A 16,496-nucleotide genomic window follows, 5' to 3' on the forward strand; every position below is an offset into this window, starting at 1 on the left:
CAAACATCATCATTCCAAAGCTGAGCATATGGAGGTCCTGTTTGCATAAATGCACAAATCTGAGAAAGTCCACAGATGCCAGCTTGGAAAAGGTAAAAGTTGACAGTATAATACTTTTTGATCAATTAAAGTGTAATAATACATTGAAAACATATTGCTATACATTTTTGCTATGACAGAAAAGCTTATATTGGAAATCAATATTAAATAAGGAATGGTCAATAGTAAAGTAGTAAAATAAATGCCTGAAAAGAGGGACGTTCAGGAAAACAAGATAAAAATACAAAAGTACAACATTTTACATTGCTCACAAACATAAAATGCTGTGGTAATTTTTAAAACATCTTTAAAATGAAGAAACAAAGTACTTATAATTTATTTTTTGTATAACAAGTTTGCTTTGGCATTTAAGATAAATTATAAAAAATAAAATCTAAAAATACTGCACAATAAATCTTGCTACACAATTTACATAAAACAGTGAAGAAATTGATGGCATGTCAGTAGTTGACTAAAAATATTGCTAAACATAATGTTTAAACTGTGACTGTGAACTTACTTCCTTCTGAACAATTCCCATTCTGTCCCTCCAGTGCATAAGAACCAAATCAACCTTTTCTTTGGCAAATTTCTCAACCTCCTTAGCAGCCTTTCCTGCTATCCGTTGCCACTCTGGAACTTTGTTAAACCTTCCATATTGATCCTTTATAAAGGAAGCAATAAAAGTTACCACAGTTCAGTTATAGGTGAATTTAAAAATAAAAGGGGGGTGTAAGACATAATTCCTTGCTACTTTATTACATCATTAATATATTATCTCTTTCCTTTTAACTACTCAGGAAACTTTTGATTTGTCTGAAATATTTTACAATAGTATGTTATTTAAGACCTCCATTTCTAATTTTAATTTTTTCCTCTGACTTACAGTATATTCATTATTTATTGTTTTGTTTTCATTTATTATTTGTAAAGCACTTCCATCTATGCTTTTGTATAAAATATGTTCTTCTCCTTCCACTCAGTGATAAAGGAAATCCAATTTTGTTTACATGATTGTTTTAGTTTACTGATTTAGGTTCTGTATGTTGTAGAAGATGTTAATTGAGATTACTTGTCACCTGTAGACTATTTTAAAGTTTATGCATCACAGTAAACTTACTGTAACTAATTGTCCAGCATTGCCTAACCTAAATTTAATTGGTTAATGCTACATGTAATTTTACAGGTTCTGCATACAGTATAGTGAAATTTGTGATCATAGTTATTCAAGAATTCCTAAAACAAAATCTTATTTTATATTAAAAGACAATTTTGTTACATTTATGTCTAGGTTTTTTTTAAACATGACTTAAATTTGTGTGAGCTAATTAGATCATAACCGTTACAATTTAATTTTTAAGTTTTAGGATTTAATTTAACTTGGGTCAAAAATGAAGTACACTGACATTCTTGCTACTAGATAAAATTTTAGATATTTACAGAGAAATGTATGTCTTTAATAAGAAAACTAAACATTTTATATTAAATATGTCACTGAAAATCTTATGGACAAGCAAACTTTTTTAGTGTAATTTTTATTTAAAACATTTCTATAGAAACATGATAATTAACTAATAAGGTAAGTTGGCATTTATGAGCCGTTTCCTTAATACAGTGTGCAATTGCCAGAAAAAGTATTAATGACTGTCTGTTGGAATTCAAAATTATCAAATTTAAAAATTTATCTGATGCCTTGAAAGTCTAATCAATTTCAAGACTCACTGTTTATTCCTTTATTTATTGACATCTTGAAGGATTGATCACTGTATAGTTGCTCATGTCTAATTTATTAAAAGATTAAGGATTACAGCTCAATATAAACAATCTAAAGAGCCTTATAAAAAGAGAAATAAAAATTACCTGAACAGAAATTCTCCAAAATGACTATACTAACATTATCTGTATTCATGTTCCTTCTGGAGCATGATTTACTTTAAATTTGTTTAAAATGTTTCATGCTTACTGATGTTACATTGAGAACTCAATATTGACTTTTTTATCAAAAAAATAGATTTTTTTTTGTCTATGTCTGACAGATTTTGGGAAATAAGATTTAATTAGGTATCTTTGTAAAGGTAAAAGAGCTGAGGTAAAATGTTATTGTTTTTATACACATATTTCAAACTTTCATTAACTGTACTACAAACAACACACCTGTAAAATTTTAAACTGCACCTTTTATTTTCATTTTTCAACTGTATATGGTCACCATTTTTACTTACAACCTCTGAAATAATATAGGTGCATTTATTATGCATTTAATATCAGCCATGTCAAAAGTAGAAAATAATACAGATAGACATGAATTATGTTTATTTTACTTTATTTTTGATTCAAGAAACGTATTTAGTGATTTAAGTTACTGTTTCACAGGATACTGTAGAATGTCCAGGATGGGGTGGGCAGCCAGTTGGCCAAGATTTCCAGGACTATGATCATGTCTGACTTTGTCAGTTACAGGCTAACTGACTGTAAATCCACTAGAACCTTTATACCCTAGGAATGCTGCTGACTAAAGTTTTTGTTTTCCTCTCTTCTGTTGTCATCTTGCCATAGTTCAACAATTATGTTAATGGTCAGACATTGTTAGGTTACATATATATAAAACAGTTTGGTACTACCTTTTCTTCCTGTATGTTTAAACAAATTTATGTCTTCGCATGTATTCATTATGTAATCAGTAATTTGTAAAGTTTGTAAACGCAATTCCTTTTCAACTTATTACAGAGCTCTGAGCCTGAAGTGAAACTGAGATGTTGAAAACTAATGACAAAAAGATTTGGGAATGGTAATTAAGTTTTTTTCTTCTTTTAGAAATAATAACCTTAGGTTTGGAACAAAAATTATGTATTCACATAACAGAATTTGCAGTTCTTGTTGATAAATGAAACAAATCACAAAAAAATAATTTTGCACAGCTCACTACCCCATGTACAAAGCACAGAGTAGCAAAATACTGTAATATAAAATTACTGGCACTTTTTGTTATATCATCTTATAATATTCCCAAAAACACATACTAAACAGCTCCAGCTAAATTATTCTAGTGCTGTTATATAATATTTGTTAAAAAAAACTATAAATGTCTCAAATACAAAAAGTCCTCCTTACCGTAGCAATTTTCACATTGTCCCTGACATGCATTCTGTCAACATCTTTTTCAGGTACTGGGTCTAAGCTGTCCAGATATGCTAGCAGTCCTGTTGGCTTGAATCATAACAAAGGCTTTAAATCACATAATGACACATAAACAGAATAAACTCTTGTCTAAATTGGGGTCCCCAACTCCAGTCCTGGAGGACAACAGTGGCTGCAGGTTTTCATTTGAACCCTTTAATTAGTGACCTGATTTTGCTGCTAATTAGCTTCTTTTGAATTAATTTTAATTGACTTGCTCTTGAAGACTCAGGCCTCTTAATTGTTTCTTTTTCCTTGATTAGCTGCCAAACAATAATGAAACACAAAATGAGCTAAAACATGACCCGCAAACTGTGCCCATCATGAAATATCTGAAAATAAAGAAAGATGAAGGTCTCAAGAATGTTGATCTGCTCTGGTTCCTAAAACATTTTAATAGTGTTCTTAGAAAAGAGAAATTCAACAATTTCGGAATTGTATGTTATTTCACAATGAGAGCAGCAATAAGCCATGGAATTAAACAATGGGCTTAATTAACCTCAAGACTTGGCACCTAATTAAGCAACTGATTTGAATGAAATTGGAATTTGAGGCCTTGATTTAGTTGGTCCTCTGTTGGCTTATTCATTTCACATTTCATTTCTGTTTGTGTACTATTTAAGGAAAGAAATGAAGCAATTCAGAGGAACGATGAAGAAATTCAGGGGAACAAATCTTAAAAAAAAAAAAAAAGTTGATTAAAATTAATTCAAAAGATGTTAATTACCAGCAAATGACAGGCCACTAATTAAGAAAAGGGTTAGAATGAAAACCTGTAGCCACTATGGTCCTCCAGGACTGGAGTTGGGGACCCCTGATCTAACTGATTTCTGAAAGTAGACAACAAGAAAAAATTTGAAAGATTCAGAATTCACACAGTTTAGGCTTCATCCAATCTTTACATATTTACTGTACAACATATGTACATTTTTTTCAATTTTCTGTTTCTTGATACTTGAAAAAAATCTGATAGTTGCAGAGATAATTTAAATCATAGTGTCACTGTTTAAAGCCAGCGGCACATTACATGACTTTTAGTCAGATGGAATATGAAATGTAACACCATTGCTGGATCTTGTTATTTTGAAGTTATCAGATTAAACAACTAGGAATCACAAAGAATCACAAATTACACAACTCCATGCAAGACTTCTGCATTCTAACAAATAATAACATACTGCCAAACAGTGATGGTGCCTGTAAGACTGCTTTTTATGGCAAGTTCAGTTTCAATTTTGGACCTTTTATTTTTCTTTTTCAGATCTGTTAAGGCAAAACAAACATGAAACATCAGACAAACAAGCCTCTCTATTTGTGTGGCCCAAAACACCTGTGTTACTTGTTCCCTTGGAACTGCATTGTGTGTATTATACTAAAGGATGAATGCTCACTGGCTGTCAGCTCTCACACACACACACAAGCATGCCCCTACAGCTTAAAACAAAATCAAATATTTTTGATTGGACTTCAATTTACATACCAATATACGCTTTAGTAAATTCATAGCCGTTAAATTTTCAGCTGTCCAAAGTCCCACTAAATGTCTGCTCAGTTGCCTGAAATAATAAATACAGCATTCAGGAGAAGTTACAATTTAAATTAGTAATGCTTTGCAAAGTTACATTTCTACTTTTTTTATTTTTTTTACCTGTTAGTCAACATTCTCTGATCAGAACTGATTGTAAACATTGATGTGTGTAAATGACGAGGTAAGGCACCTTCACTTAGAGCAAGATCTTGCATTTTTGTGGCTATGTCCTTATCACCTTCCTGAAAATGGAAAATTGCATACACAACAAAAAACATTTAATCATTCAACCACAAAATTAAAAATAAGTTTGCTTATAAGATAACAAAAAAGCCCACTAAGAGATGGAGCTGTAAGCACTGGCCTAAAGCAACAACATATCTGCTATACTGTAATTTGTATTCTCCATACTGTCTATTGGGAAATTACATAGAAAGACAATTGATAAGGATAAGGAGTTAGATAGATAAGGAGTTTTAAATGCAATGTCAATTTAATTTGTAACCATACCTCAATTATAGCTTTCATGACCAAGCCAGCTCCCTTTACGATAGCCATTGAAGGATGCTGAAAAAGAAAATTAAAAGTTTCTTTTTTTTTTTTTTTTTTTTATAGGCCAGCTAAATAAACGCAGTACTGTTAGGCAGACATTTCTCTTCATTACTTTAGAATGCGGAACTGAGAGAAATTACACCTTCAGTTATATGCTGAAAAATTTGAATACATTTCAAAAACTAAAAAGTTTGACCCAAACACTTTGGTTTGTGCAATTACTTAAAAATCACAGATCTACCGCCCCAGACACTGTTTTAAGCTTTGATTGTTGCAACACTTGTGCATGTAGTTTCTAGGGAAAAGTTTCTTATTTGGAAAAGAAGAGAAAATGAAGTGTGTCCTTCTCTTTGACCTCCTAAGATAACACAAGCAATGTGATTATTGCCTTTGACACATTAACATACTAGATTTAAGTTGTGCACTGGAAAGAATTATTTTGTTGGTTTTGCACATATGGATATTCTAAGCATGTACTGTAGAGCAGATTACAAATAAAAATGTAATTAAATGGATTTTGTTAAGAAACTCACAAAACTGTTCAAAAAGTTTTAAAAATGTTCAAGTGCTTTATAAGTCTGTCGACCCTGACAATTCTTTGGAATATGAAGTGCACTGTATTTGTTCTCCAGTTTATTTCTGTATTCCTTTAATCAAAACTTTTTGGTTCAGATTACACTTATATTACACTACAATAAACCAATTAATACAAATAATCTTCTAGTTGTGTACACTTCATCTATAAGGACTATATGGACTTTTTTGTTTAACCCTTTGTGCTGGATTACCCTATGAAATGTTTAATGACATGGTGCTAGATCATTGGCTTCCATGGTCCTAAAAATGCTTGATGGAATTCAGAGATACTTCTATGAATCTAGATGAGACCATCACCTTACAAAGCAAGCTTACTCTAATGATAATAGAGTCAACTTTTTAAAGTGATATATGCCTATATTTCAAGCTAAGGTCTAATATTTCTACCTGAATTTGTTGTTCAAGTAAAGATAAGTCATTTCTAAGTCATAAAAAGTTTTCCAAAAATTTCGACTTTCAGAAACAAATCTAAAAATAAATTAACATCCTACTCAAATCCACTTATTTCTAAAACAGAATCAAATATAAACCACGGGCAATATATAAATAACTGTTGTCTAGTGACCAAGGAAACCAGAGTGTAACATTTGAAGAATTCAGAAAAACAGGATTAAAGAAGTTGACAATTACAGATGTAAAATGAAGCCTATTAAATTGACAAAGTGATACTTTAAACAAAAATAAAACTAATTGAAAAATACATTCTTTTAAAAAACTTACTACACTAATGCTTCAAATCTACCAGAGATATAGGGAAGTAGAATTCTTTCTATGTGCATCAATAAGTAGTTTAGCATAATTTCTTCTAATATACAGTATTTACTTTTTTCAGTATATACAGGAGGTCTGAAATGCAAAAAGTAAGTATTAATTGTATCAGGAATTTTAAAATATGTATTTCTTATTCAAAAGATTAACCATCTATCAAATTTTTTACCAAGAGTAATTATCCATATCAAGAGTATAAGAAGACATTATAAATTCCAGTAAAATGTGTTTAAAGCCAATCCATTTGCAGTATCAGATAATCAGGTTCTGTAGGCAAAATAAAAAAGTGATCTTTCACGGACCACATAAGGATAAAAGGACTTTACTTCAGTGTACTTACACACAGATAGATAAATGGAATAAGACAAGTAACCCAACTAAGGAAAAAAACAGAAGACTTCTTAAAAATCTGCTTTTATATGCGCAAGTAGTCTTCTGGAGTTCTCTTTTCCTGATTTCCTAAAGGTCCGCTTTTATATGTGCATGTAATCTTCTGGAGTTCTTTGTTGCCAAAACGACCCGTTGTCATTAAGCTGCACAAAAAACTGTTCAACATCATCATCCGCCACCGTGATTTTGAAAACAAGCATGAAGCTTGTGATAATTTTCTTGTGTTTTATACATAAATTTAGTCTTTCCTGTTCTCTTAAGTACATAACATACATCCTCTTATAACATCTCCCATCCAAGTCCCACAAAACCCCAATCACAATGTTTCAACATATCTATTGTTAATAGCTGGATAAATACTAAACCAACACTTTATTGATATTTTTCTGTTACTGGATTGCATGCAGCACACTCTTTCTACTTGGCTGTGCAAATGAGCCCTGCAAATGACCCGGTAACATGTAATTCTTGTCTTACACCTAGTGCTGCTGCGATAATAACTCAGGTATTTTTTCTTCAATAAAAAAAATATTGCATTAGGATATCCGTTACTTTAGAAAGTAATGAAACTACATAATGCCCATTACTTTTAGTGTGTTACTGCTCCTGAGATTGTGTTGCAAAACTTAGTACTGTACTTTCACTTCATCAACATAAATTTAGCAAATTCTGTAAATATTGAGACAAATTATTTCAAACAGGAGAAGCAATAATGCGATCGCTCAAGCACTTGCCTCTAGAAATTGATCTTTGTGGATGTTTCCGACTGTAGTTGCTAAAAGCATGTGCTAAGCTAACACATGCAATGGACATATGCAGACTACAAAATCCTTAACTCTAACCCAGCTAAACGTTTACACAGCCACATAACCGGGTTATTCGCAGAAAAATCTACCTCTGTTAACAAGGTTTCTCAGAAACTAAAAACCCAGTTTCTCTAACTTAAAAAAAAAAAGGTTGACATGACACTGCAAGTTTATGTAAATAACCTGATTAATAAGGTGCATGCAACACACTGCTTATGTACTGCAGATAGGACAAAGCACACATTCTTACCTGGAATAATTTAAAAAGAGCCCTTCCATTTGAAGCCACCATTTCCAAAAGCATGTCAAACTGCTGCCCTTCAGTAGTCTCGCTATAGGGGGCACAGAGGGCAAAAGTGAGGAAATCCAGAAGAGCGCTTATAACAAGAGCACCTGTGCCATGATCCTATTAAATATAAACAAATAAAGAAATGTTTAGGAAATAAAGCAATTTAATTAGAGCTAATCCATTATTGTAGCATAGCATACCAATATTTCAGCATAATTAGGCTGTTTACACTGTAAAAATAAGTTAATATTCTTAAATAAAACAGGCAATCTTGATCACCAGCTTTTACTAAAATTTTCCCATTCCATTGCTCTCATTTATTGTTTCTCACTGTGACACAATATGCCACTGCTATTTCTAGTCAAGAAGTGAAATATCACAATAGTTTAGACCCCTTGGAATGATGACAGACACAGCATCAGACTATCACATTGTATTGCTATGGACTTCAGCAACGGAAGAAGGTGAGCACTTAATTTATATCCTTGAGACCAGGAGTTCTTAAACCTTTTAATCTGAGGACCCAAATATGAAAATCAATACCATACTGGGACCCAAAATGAGAATTCTTAGCATAATAACAGCAGAGTGATACATAGACAAATAACAATTGCATATAATAGAGAACAGTAAATGTTTTGTTTCCATTCAAGAAAATTTCTCACACGAATATTATTATAAGAGAAAATTAAGAAACAAACCTACTGTTAATAAAAAAAAAAATTATAATTTAAAACAGAGAATATATTTGTGAAGCATATCACTACCAGTATGAATGCAGACTATAAACTTTAGTTAAGCTGAAAGAAATACATTTTTCTTTGTAATAGCTGCAGGATGAAGATATTCTGATTCTTGAAAGAGTAATATGAATGGCCACTTAACCTAGTCAATTCACTCATGGCACCATATAAAGAATAAAATGGTGAAAGGAAAATTAATCAACTCTGTTTTTCTACTTTGTGTTAAAATAATTATTTTTAAGTAACGTTTTTCATTAAAAATACATTCTTCTAAATGAGCTCTCAAACTTTCAGGTTATTGCAGTTTTTCATTTAACATTTCAATAAACTGACTACAGTAATCCCTCGCTATATCGCTCTTCGACTTTCGCGGCTTCACTCTATCGTGGATTTTATATGAAAGCATATTTAAATATATATCGCGGATTTTTCGCTGGTTCGTGGGTTTCAGTGGACAATGGGTCTTTTAATTTCTGGTACATGCTTCCTCAGTTGGTTTGCCCAGTTGATTTCATACAAGGGACACTACTGGCAGATGGCTGAGAAGCTACCCAACCAGAGCACGTATTAGTATTAAATAAAACTCCTCAAATATATTGTGAGCACGGGGGCTGTTCGCAACCCTAGAGGATACGGCCGCTCCTCTAAAAACACTGAAAGACTATCTTCACATTACTCCCTTCCTTGTTGTGCTTACTTGTGGCTGCTTTGTCAAGCGATATGCTTCCCGCACGGTGCTTCGCATACTTAAAAGATCAAACAGCACGTATTGATTTTTGATTGTTTGCTTCTCTCTCTCTCGCTCTTGCTCTGACATTCTCTGCTCCTAACGGAGGGGGTGTGAGCAGGGGGACTGTTCGCACCCCTAGACGATACGGACGCTCGTCTAAAAATGCTGAAAGATTACCTTCACGTTGCTCCCTTCCTTGCAGCTGCTTTGTCAAGCGACATGCTTCCCGCACGGTGCTTCGTATACTTAAAAGCTCAAACGGCACGTATTGATTTTTGATTGTTTGTTTTTCTCTGTCTCTCTCACTCTCTCGGACATTCTCTGCTCCTGACAGATGGGGTGTGAGCAGAGGGGCTGTTCGCACACTGGCCTAGAGGATACGGACGCTCCTCTAAAAAATGCTGAAAGACTACCTTCACATTGCTCTCTTCCTTGCAGCTGCTTTGTCCGGCGGTGCTTCGCATACTTAAAAGCCCAAACAGCCCTATTGATTTGTTTGTTTTCCTCTATCTCTCTGACATTCTCTGCTCCTGACGCGCACTCCTTTGAAGAGGAAGATATGTTTGCATTCTTTTAATTGTGAGACGGAACTGTCATCTCTGTCTTGTCACGGAGCACGTTTAAACTTTTGAAAAAAAGACAAATGTTTGTTTGCAGTGTTTGACTAAAGTTCATGTCTCTCTACAATCTCCTGTGTTTCTGTGCAAATCTGTGACCCAAGCAACATGAAACGATATTCACTCATGGGCAGTTATATGTTGCATTGTCACACCAAAAGTGTGTGAAAGTGCTGTGAAAGAGCAACAGATCTGAGAATTGGAGATTGTCTGAGAGCAATAATGCACATTAAACTTGCAGACAGAAGGAATAAAACAGGAGGTGAAATTAAGGACTATTAGAAACAAAATTCAAGAATCAATGATGATATGGTATGGCCATATGGTAAAATAAACAGTGCAGCAAAAAGAGGGAGGATAAAGAGCAGGGGAAAAAAATAAGGAGGGGATGGATGGAATGCATCAAGGATGGCAGTGAAGAGATAACCCTGAATATAGCAAAAAACAGACAGATGTGGACAGCAGCAATAAGACGATCTGATCCAACACTTAACAAGAGAAGAGAAGGAATAAGAATGTAAATATATATACACATACAGAGAGTACATACTGCACAGGGGCAACTGAATATATTTAACAGTGGTTTGAATCACTTTAATTATTGTGAGTTAACTAAAGTTAAGCCCAAATACAATTGTTTTATCAGCAAATAAATGGGTTCCTATTAAGACATTGGTTGAAGTGAAAATCTGCGGGCCTCCGGGACCATGACCAAATATCCCTCATGTTTGTCAAATTTGTAATGTTTCAACCTATATCTGCAATTATTAAAAAAATCATACATAAGAGATACAGTTGATTGCTTACCACATGACTGTTGAACTTTTCCAGCAAGTTCTCTAAAAATTTCTTTGAGGACAGCAGTGAAGCTTTATTTAACTGTTCTTGTCTTAAGTCGTAATCATCATGCATGGGCTGAAATGAAAAGAAAATGTCTGTACCTTTACCAACATAAACATAAATGAGCATATGAAACTATTTCTTTGTTCACTATTCTTTTCTTTATACTGTATGAGAAATAACAATAACTATAAATGTAAAAAATAATAAACATATCATAAGCCTGTGTCAGAAGATGGTAAACTATGATATACAGCATTAGCATGCTCTCAAGTACTGTGTTTCCCTGAAAATAAGCCCTACTCCAAAAATAAGCCCTAGCATGATTTTCAGGCTGCTCTGTAATATAAGCCCTACAACAAAAATAAGCCCTAGTCAAGATCGTCAGCTGAAAAGTAAGGCGCCTAAGGCCAGGTTTATACTTCACGCGATGTGACGTGTGTGCCCAAAAAATCCACTTACACTAGAATTACCAGAGCCTACGAAAAAACTTGTAGATCCGGCCCACCTTAAATCTGTTCGCACCTCTTCTTCAGCGTCTTTTGTCCTGTAAATGTGCCGATTAAGACAAGCGGCCTGCTATTCCATCCCCCACCGCCGCAGAACATGCACAAATTTCTCCCAGCTCATGCCTTGATTGATTATCTGGGAGTGAAGTGCTGGAGTTTTAGAGTGGAAATAGATCGTTATTTGGAGCACCTACATTTTATGTTTGTTCTGTTTCTACAATAATCTGTGTAAACACATTGTTAAAACAGATACATTATTCATATTTTAGTAGTAAATGACAAAATGTTGTCATAAACTATATAATGTGTGAAGCCTGAAGTCCAAGTAAGTAACAGCGCCAGCATAAATTCACACCGCTGTTCGTTTTCAAATAATATTGCATTAGTGCGATGATGTTTTCTGATTGGTACTATTCAGGTCATAAAATGATTTCTTCAAAATGTCAAATATATCGTCTCTCTTTCAGGTGTGTAATAGAAACCACAGTATAGAGAGAAGTGTGCGCATTGCAACAGGTACACATGTCGCAAATGTAGGAAGTGTGAACTGTTAACATTTGAATGTGATGATTGCATATAGCACTGAACTGACCTCTCTGTACTATTGTTGCCTCTAAATGTCCTGGTGTACAAAAGAAACAGCAACATGTGGGGACTGGCAAGATTGGGGGAAAAAAACACGCGGTGTTATGCGAATGAATATCAATAATATGAATAATGTTGCATCCGTGCCACAGTGTTTTCCGAAATGTACTACACAGGTCATAAACTGAATAATTCCAAATATCACATATAACTATGTCTCTGTTTTGTTTTGGTTTTTTTTTGACATCATAGACCATAAGACGCATACTAATTCAGCGTGAGCAGGAACACTCAATAAAACTGAATAACAAAAAAAAATCAAGTGACGGTGAGATACGAAGAAGGCAGATTCACCAGCATTTATGTGTCAGCTTTTATCCATCCAGATCAGAGAATGTCCAGTTCCATTGCCTCAAAACACCACTCACACCTACAGTTACTCCCAGTTTCAAATAAAAACTAACAGCGTCAGATCCCTAGGGCGGTAGTATTTACAGTAATCCCTCGCTATATCGCGCTTCGTCTTTCGTGGCTTCACTCTATCGCGGACTTTATATGTAGGCATATCTAAATATATAACGCGGATTTTTCGCTGCTTCGCGGGTTTCTGCGGACAATGGGTCTTTTTACTTCTGGTACTTGCTTCCTCAGTTGGTTTGCCCTGTTGATTTCATACAAGAGATGCTATTGGCGGATGGCTGAGAAGCTACCCAATCAGAGCATGCAGTTAAGTTCCTCTGTGCTGCTGATTGGCTCAGCGACGGAATGCTGCATTAACCAGGAAGTCTAATCTCACTCATTCAGCATTAACGTGCCCCTGCTACTGCTTCAGGAGCCGTGTCCAAGTGCCAACAGAAGATGCAAATGATTGCAGAAAAGGTAAAAGTTTTGGATATGTTGAAGGAAGGAAACAGCTACACTGCTGCAGGACACCATTACAGCATCAATGAGTCCACGATTCTTTTTATTTAAAAAGGAGGAAAAGCATATAAGATCTACGGCCGCAGTGTCCTTTAACCAGGGCGCAAAACGAGTTGCAAGTGGACGTGAAAAGGCAGTAGTCTGGATGGAATCTGCTTTAGGGATTTCGATTGAAGAGTGCTGGAAGAAGAACAACGGCGGTGCTAAACAGTCGCCTGAAGAGGCTCCTTTAGAAGAGCTGTAACGCTATCCTTTGTTGTGCAGTAAAATTAAACTCATCGTTATCGGACAAGTCGTTGTGTCATTGTTGGTGAGTAACCATAATTAATTATTTACGTACAGTACTTATTACATGTACATAGTTTAGTGTCACTGTACACACATTTTACTGTATACAATTTTTCTTGCATTGTACGTATTTATTGCTGGTGGCCTGTCTGTCGTAATGGCTGAAACATATGTGATATCGGAGATGCTCGATATCTTTAAAATAATATTTAGGTTTTACTGTATGTAAACTGTGTTTACATACATAATTTCAACGAATCTTACCTAATATCTAAGAGAATACAAAGGGTTTATGCTGTATAATTGTGCGTGAAATGTTTATAATAGTGTGGGAGAGTTTATAAGGGCTTAAAATATATAAAAATAACCATATAGATAGATAGATAGATACTTTATTAATCCCGATAAACATATGGTTTCTATTTCACGGATTTTCTTATTTCGCGGGTGGCTCTGGAACGCAACCCCCGCGATGGAGGAGGGATTACTGTATCGTGATCGTGACTGAGAATAAAAAGTGGAAAAAAAAAAAAGGTAACTTTTACAAATTCTATAAATGTACACCATCTGTTACAGACGCAAACCAAATGTACGTGCTTATTGTATGATATTAACAATAAGAGCAGCTCACTACTGAAAACGGCAAATATAGGAGGCAGTCGGGATCGAACCAGGGACTCTTGATTACAAGTCGGCAAATCTTACCGCTACGCCACGGAAGCTGTTGTATCGTCCTCGAACCTTTTGTGAAAGTGTTTATTTGATCTTTGGACTTCAGGCTTCACACATTATATAGTTTATGCCAACATTTTGTCATTTACTACTAAAATATGAAAAATGTTTCTGTTTTAACATTGTGTTTACACAGATTATTGTAGAAACAGAACACACATGAAATGCATGTGTTCCAAATAACGATCTATTATTTCCACTCTAAAACTCCAGCACTTCACTCCCAGATAATCAATCAAGGCATGAGCTGGGAGAACTCTGTGCACATTCTGCGGTGGTGGGGGATGGAATAGCAGGCTGCTTCTCTTTATCGGCACATTTACAGGACAAAAGGTGCAAACGGATTTAAGGTGGGCCGGATCTACAAGTTTTTTGTAGGCTCTGGTAATTCTAGTGTTAAATTTCAAGGACACCTTGCCACAATATCTCTAAAAAGGATGTTTAATGATTACATCCATCAATTCTGGGATGTGCCCATTCCAGCAGTATCAGCGCAAGACAGAAACAAAATCCTTGGAAGAGGCATCAGCTCATCGCAAGGTGAACACAAGCACTCACATACACTAGTGTCATTGTAGCTTCACCAAATCCCCAAACCTTCATGTCTTTGGATGGAAAACTGAGCCCACTGTGGAAACCCACCAGGAAAACAATGGATGTGACTCTCTATGAGACACCAGCACTACCGCTCTGCCACCATGCCACCCCATATGTGTCACTATTAACAGTATTCATTATTTAAATGAAGTTAACAATTTATCTGTAAATGTAACATACATATTTTAATGCATTTCAACATGAAAGTGATATCAAGTATAAATCTAAGAATTCTACATGTGCAGAGAGCTGGAATATTATAAATTTATTGTGTTCTGTGTGGCGATCTATTGTTGCTTGCCACTGCTGTCAGGTCAGGAGGAAACCCCAGAAGTGCATAGCGATTAACAACTGGGTCAGTTTGAAGATGATGTTTATGATGATCTACTTTAATGACAAAGTAAACTACGAGATTAAAGTGGACATTTTGAGTTTAAAGCCAAAATTTCCAATTTAATCACAAAATACACACACACACATATATATATATATATATATATATATATATATAGATATCCATCCATTATCCACCGCTTATCCGAGGTTGGGTCGCAGGGGCAGTAGCCTAAGCAGGAAAGCCCAGACCTCCCTCTCCTTGGCCACCACCTCCAGCTTCTCTGGGAGGACCCCGAGGCGTTCCAGGGCCAGCCGGGAGATATAATCCCTCCAGCATGTCCTGGGTCTGCCCCGTGGCCTTCTCCCAGTGGAGCATGCCCGGAACACCCCTCAAGGGAGGCGTCCAGGGGGCATCCTAACCAGATGCCCGAACCACCTCAACTGACTCCTCTCAATGCAGAGGAGCAGCGACTCTACTCCGAGTCTCCATCCATCCATCCATTGTCTCCCGCTTATCCGAGGTCGGGTCGCGGGGGCAGCAGCTTGAGCAGAGATGCCCAGACTTCCCTCTCCCCGGCCACTTCTTCTAGCTCTTCCGGGAGAATCCCAAGGCGTTCCCAGGCCAGTCGAGAGACATAGTCCCTCCAGCGTGTCCTGGGTCTTCCCCGGGGCCTCCTCCCGGTTGGACGTGCCCGGAACACCTCACCAGGGAGGCGTCCAGGAGGCATCCTGATCAGATGCCCGAGCCACCTCATCTGACTCCTCTCGATGCGGAGGAGCAGCGGCTCTACTCTGAGCCCCTCCCGGATGACTGAGCTTCTCACCCTATCTTTAAGGGAAAGCCCAGACACCCTGCGGAGGAAACTCATTTCAGCCGCTTGTATTCGCGATCTAGTTCTTTCGGTCACTACCCATAGTTCATGACCATAGGTGAGGGTAGGAACATAGATCGACTGGTAAATTGAGAGCTTCGCCTTGCGGCTCAGCTCCTTTTTCACCACGACAGACCGATGCAGCGCCCGCATTACTGCGGATGCCGCACCGATCCGCCTGTCGATCTCACGCTCCATTCTTCCCTCACTCGTGAACAAGATCCCGAGATACTTGAACTCCTCCACTTGAAGCAGGATCTCGCTACCAACCCTGAGAGGGCACTCCACCCTTTTCCGGCTGAGGACCATGGTCTCGGATTTGGAGGTGCTGATTCTCATTCCAGCCGCTTCACACTCGGCTGCAAACCGATCCAGAGAGAGCTGAAGATCACGGCCTGATGAAGCAAACAGGACAACATCATCTGCAAAAAGCAGTGACCCAATCCTGAGCCCACCAAACCGGACCCCCTCAACGCCCTGGCTGCGCCTAGAAATTCTGTCCATAAAAGTTATGAACAGAATCGGTGACAAAGGGCAGCCCTGGCGGAGTCCAACTCTCACTGGAAACGGGTTCGACTTA

The 16,496-nt window shown here is 36.4% G+C and overlaps 1 protein-coding gene across 2 annotated transcripts in view; it reads right to left on the minus strand.

Annotated features, from left to right (window-relative positions):
* Positions 1 to 16,496, minus strand: part of LOC114653624 (dnaJ homolog subfamily C member 13) — a 331,290-nt gene that overhangs the window by 116,076 nt on the left and 198,718 nt on the right. For both annotated transcript variants that reach the window (XM_051929216.1, XM_028804037.2), the window contains exons 14-20: positions 11,044 to 11,151; positions 8,108 to 8,263; positions 5,255 to 5,311; positions 4,865 to 4,986; positions 4,697 to 4,772; positions 3,151 to 3,246; positions 560 to 703 (exon numbers count right to left, since the gene is read on the minus strand). In XM_051929216.1, the coding sequence (XP_051785176.1) occupies positions 560 to 703; positions 3,151 to 3,246; positions 4,697 to 4,772; positions 4,865 to 4,986; positions 5,255 to 5,311; positions 8,108 to 8,263; positions 11,044 to 11,151 (759 nt within the window). The remainder of the gene's footprint in view (positions 1 to 559; positions 704 to 3,150; positions 3,247 to 4,696; positions 4,773 to 4,864; positions 4,987 to 5,254; positions 5,312 to 8,107; positions 8,264 to 11,043; positions 11,152 to 16,496) is intronic.

This window comes from Erpetoichthys calabaricus, chromosome 6 (assembly GCF_900747795.2).
Source record: "Erpetoichthys calabaricus chromosome 6, fErpCal1.3, whole genome shotgun sequence".
Classification (NCBI taxonomy): domain Eukaryota; kingdom Metazoa; phylum Chordata; class Cladistia; order Polypteriformes; family Polypteridae; genus Erpetoichthys; species Erpetoichthys calabaricus.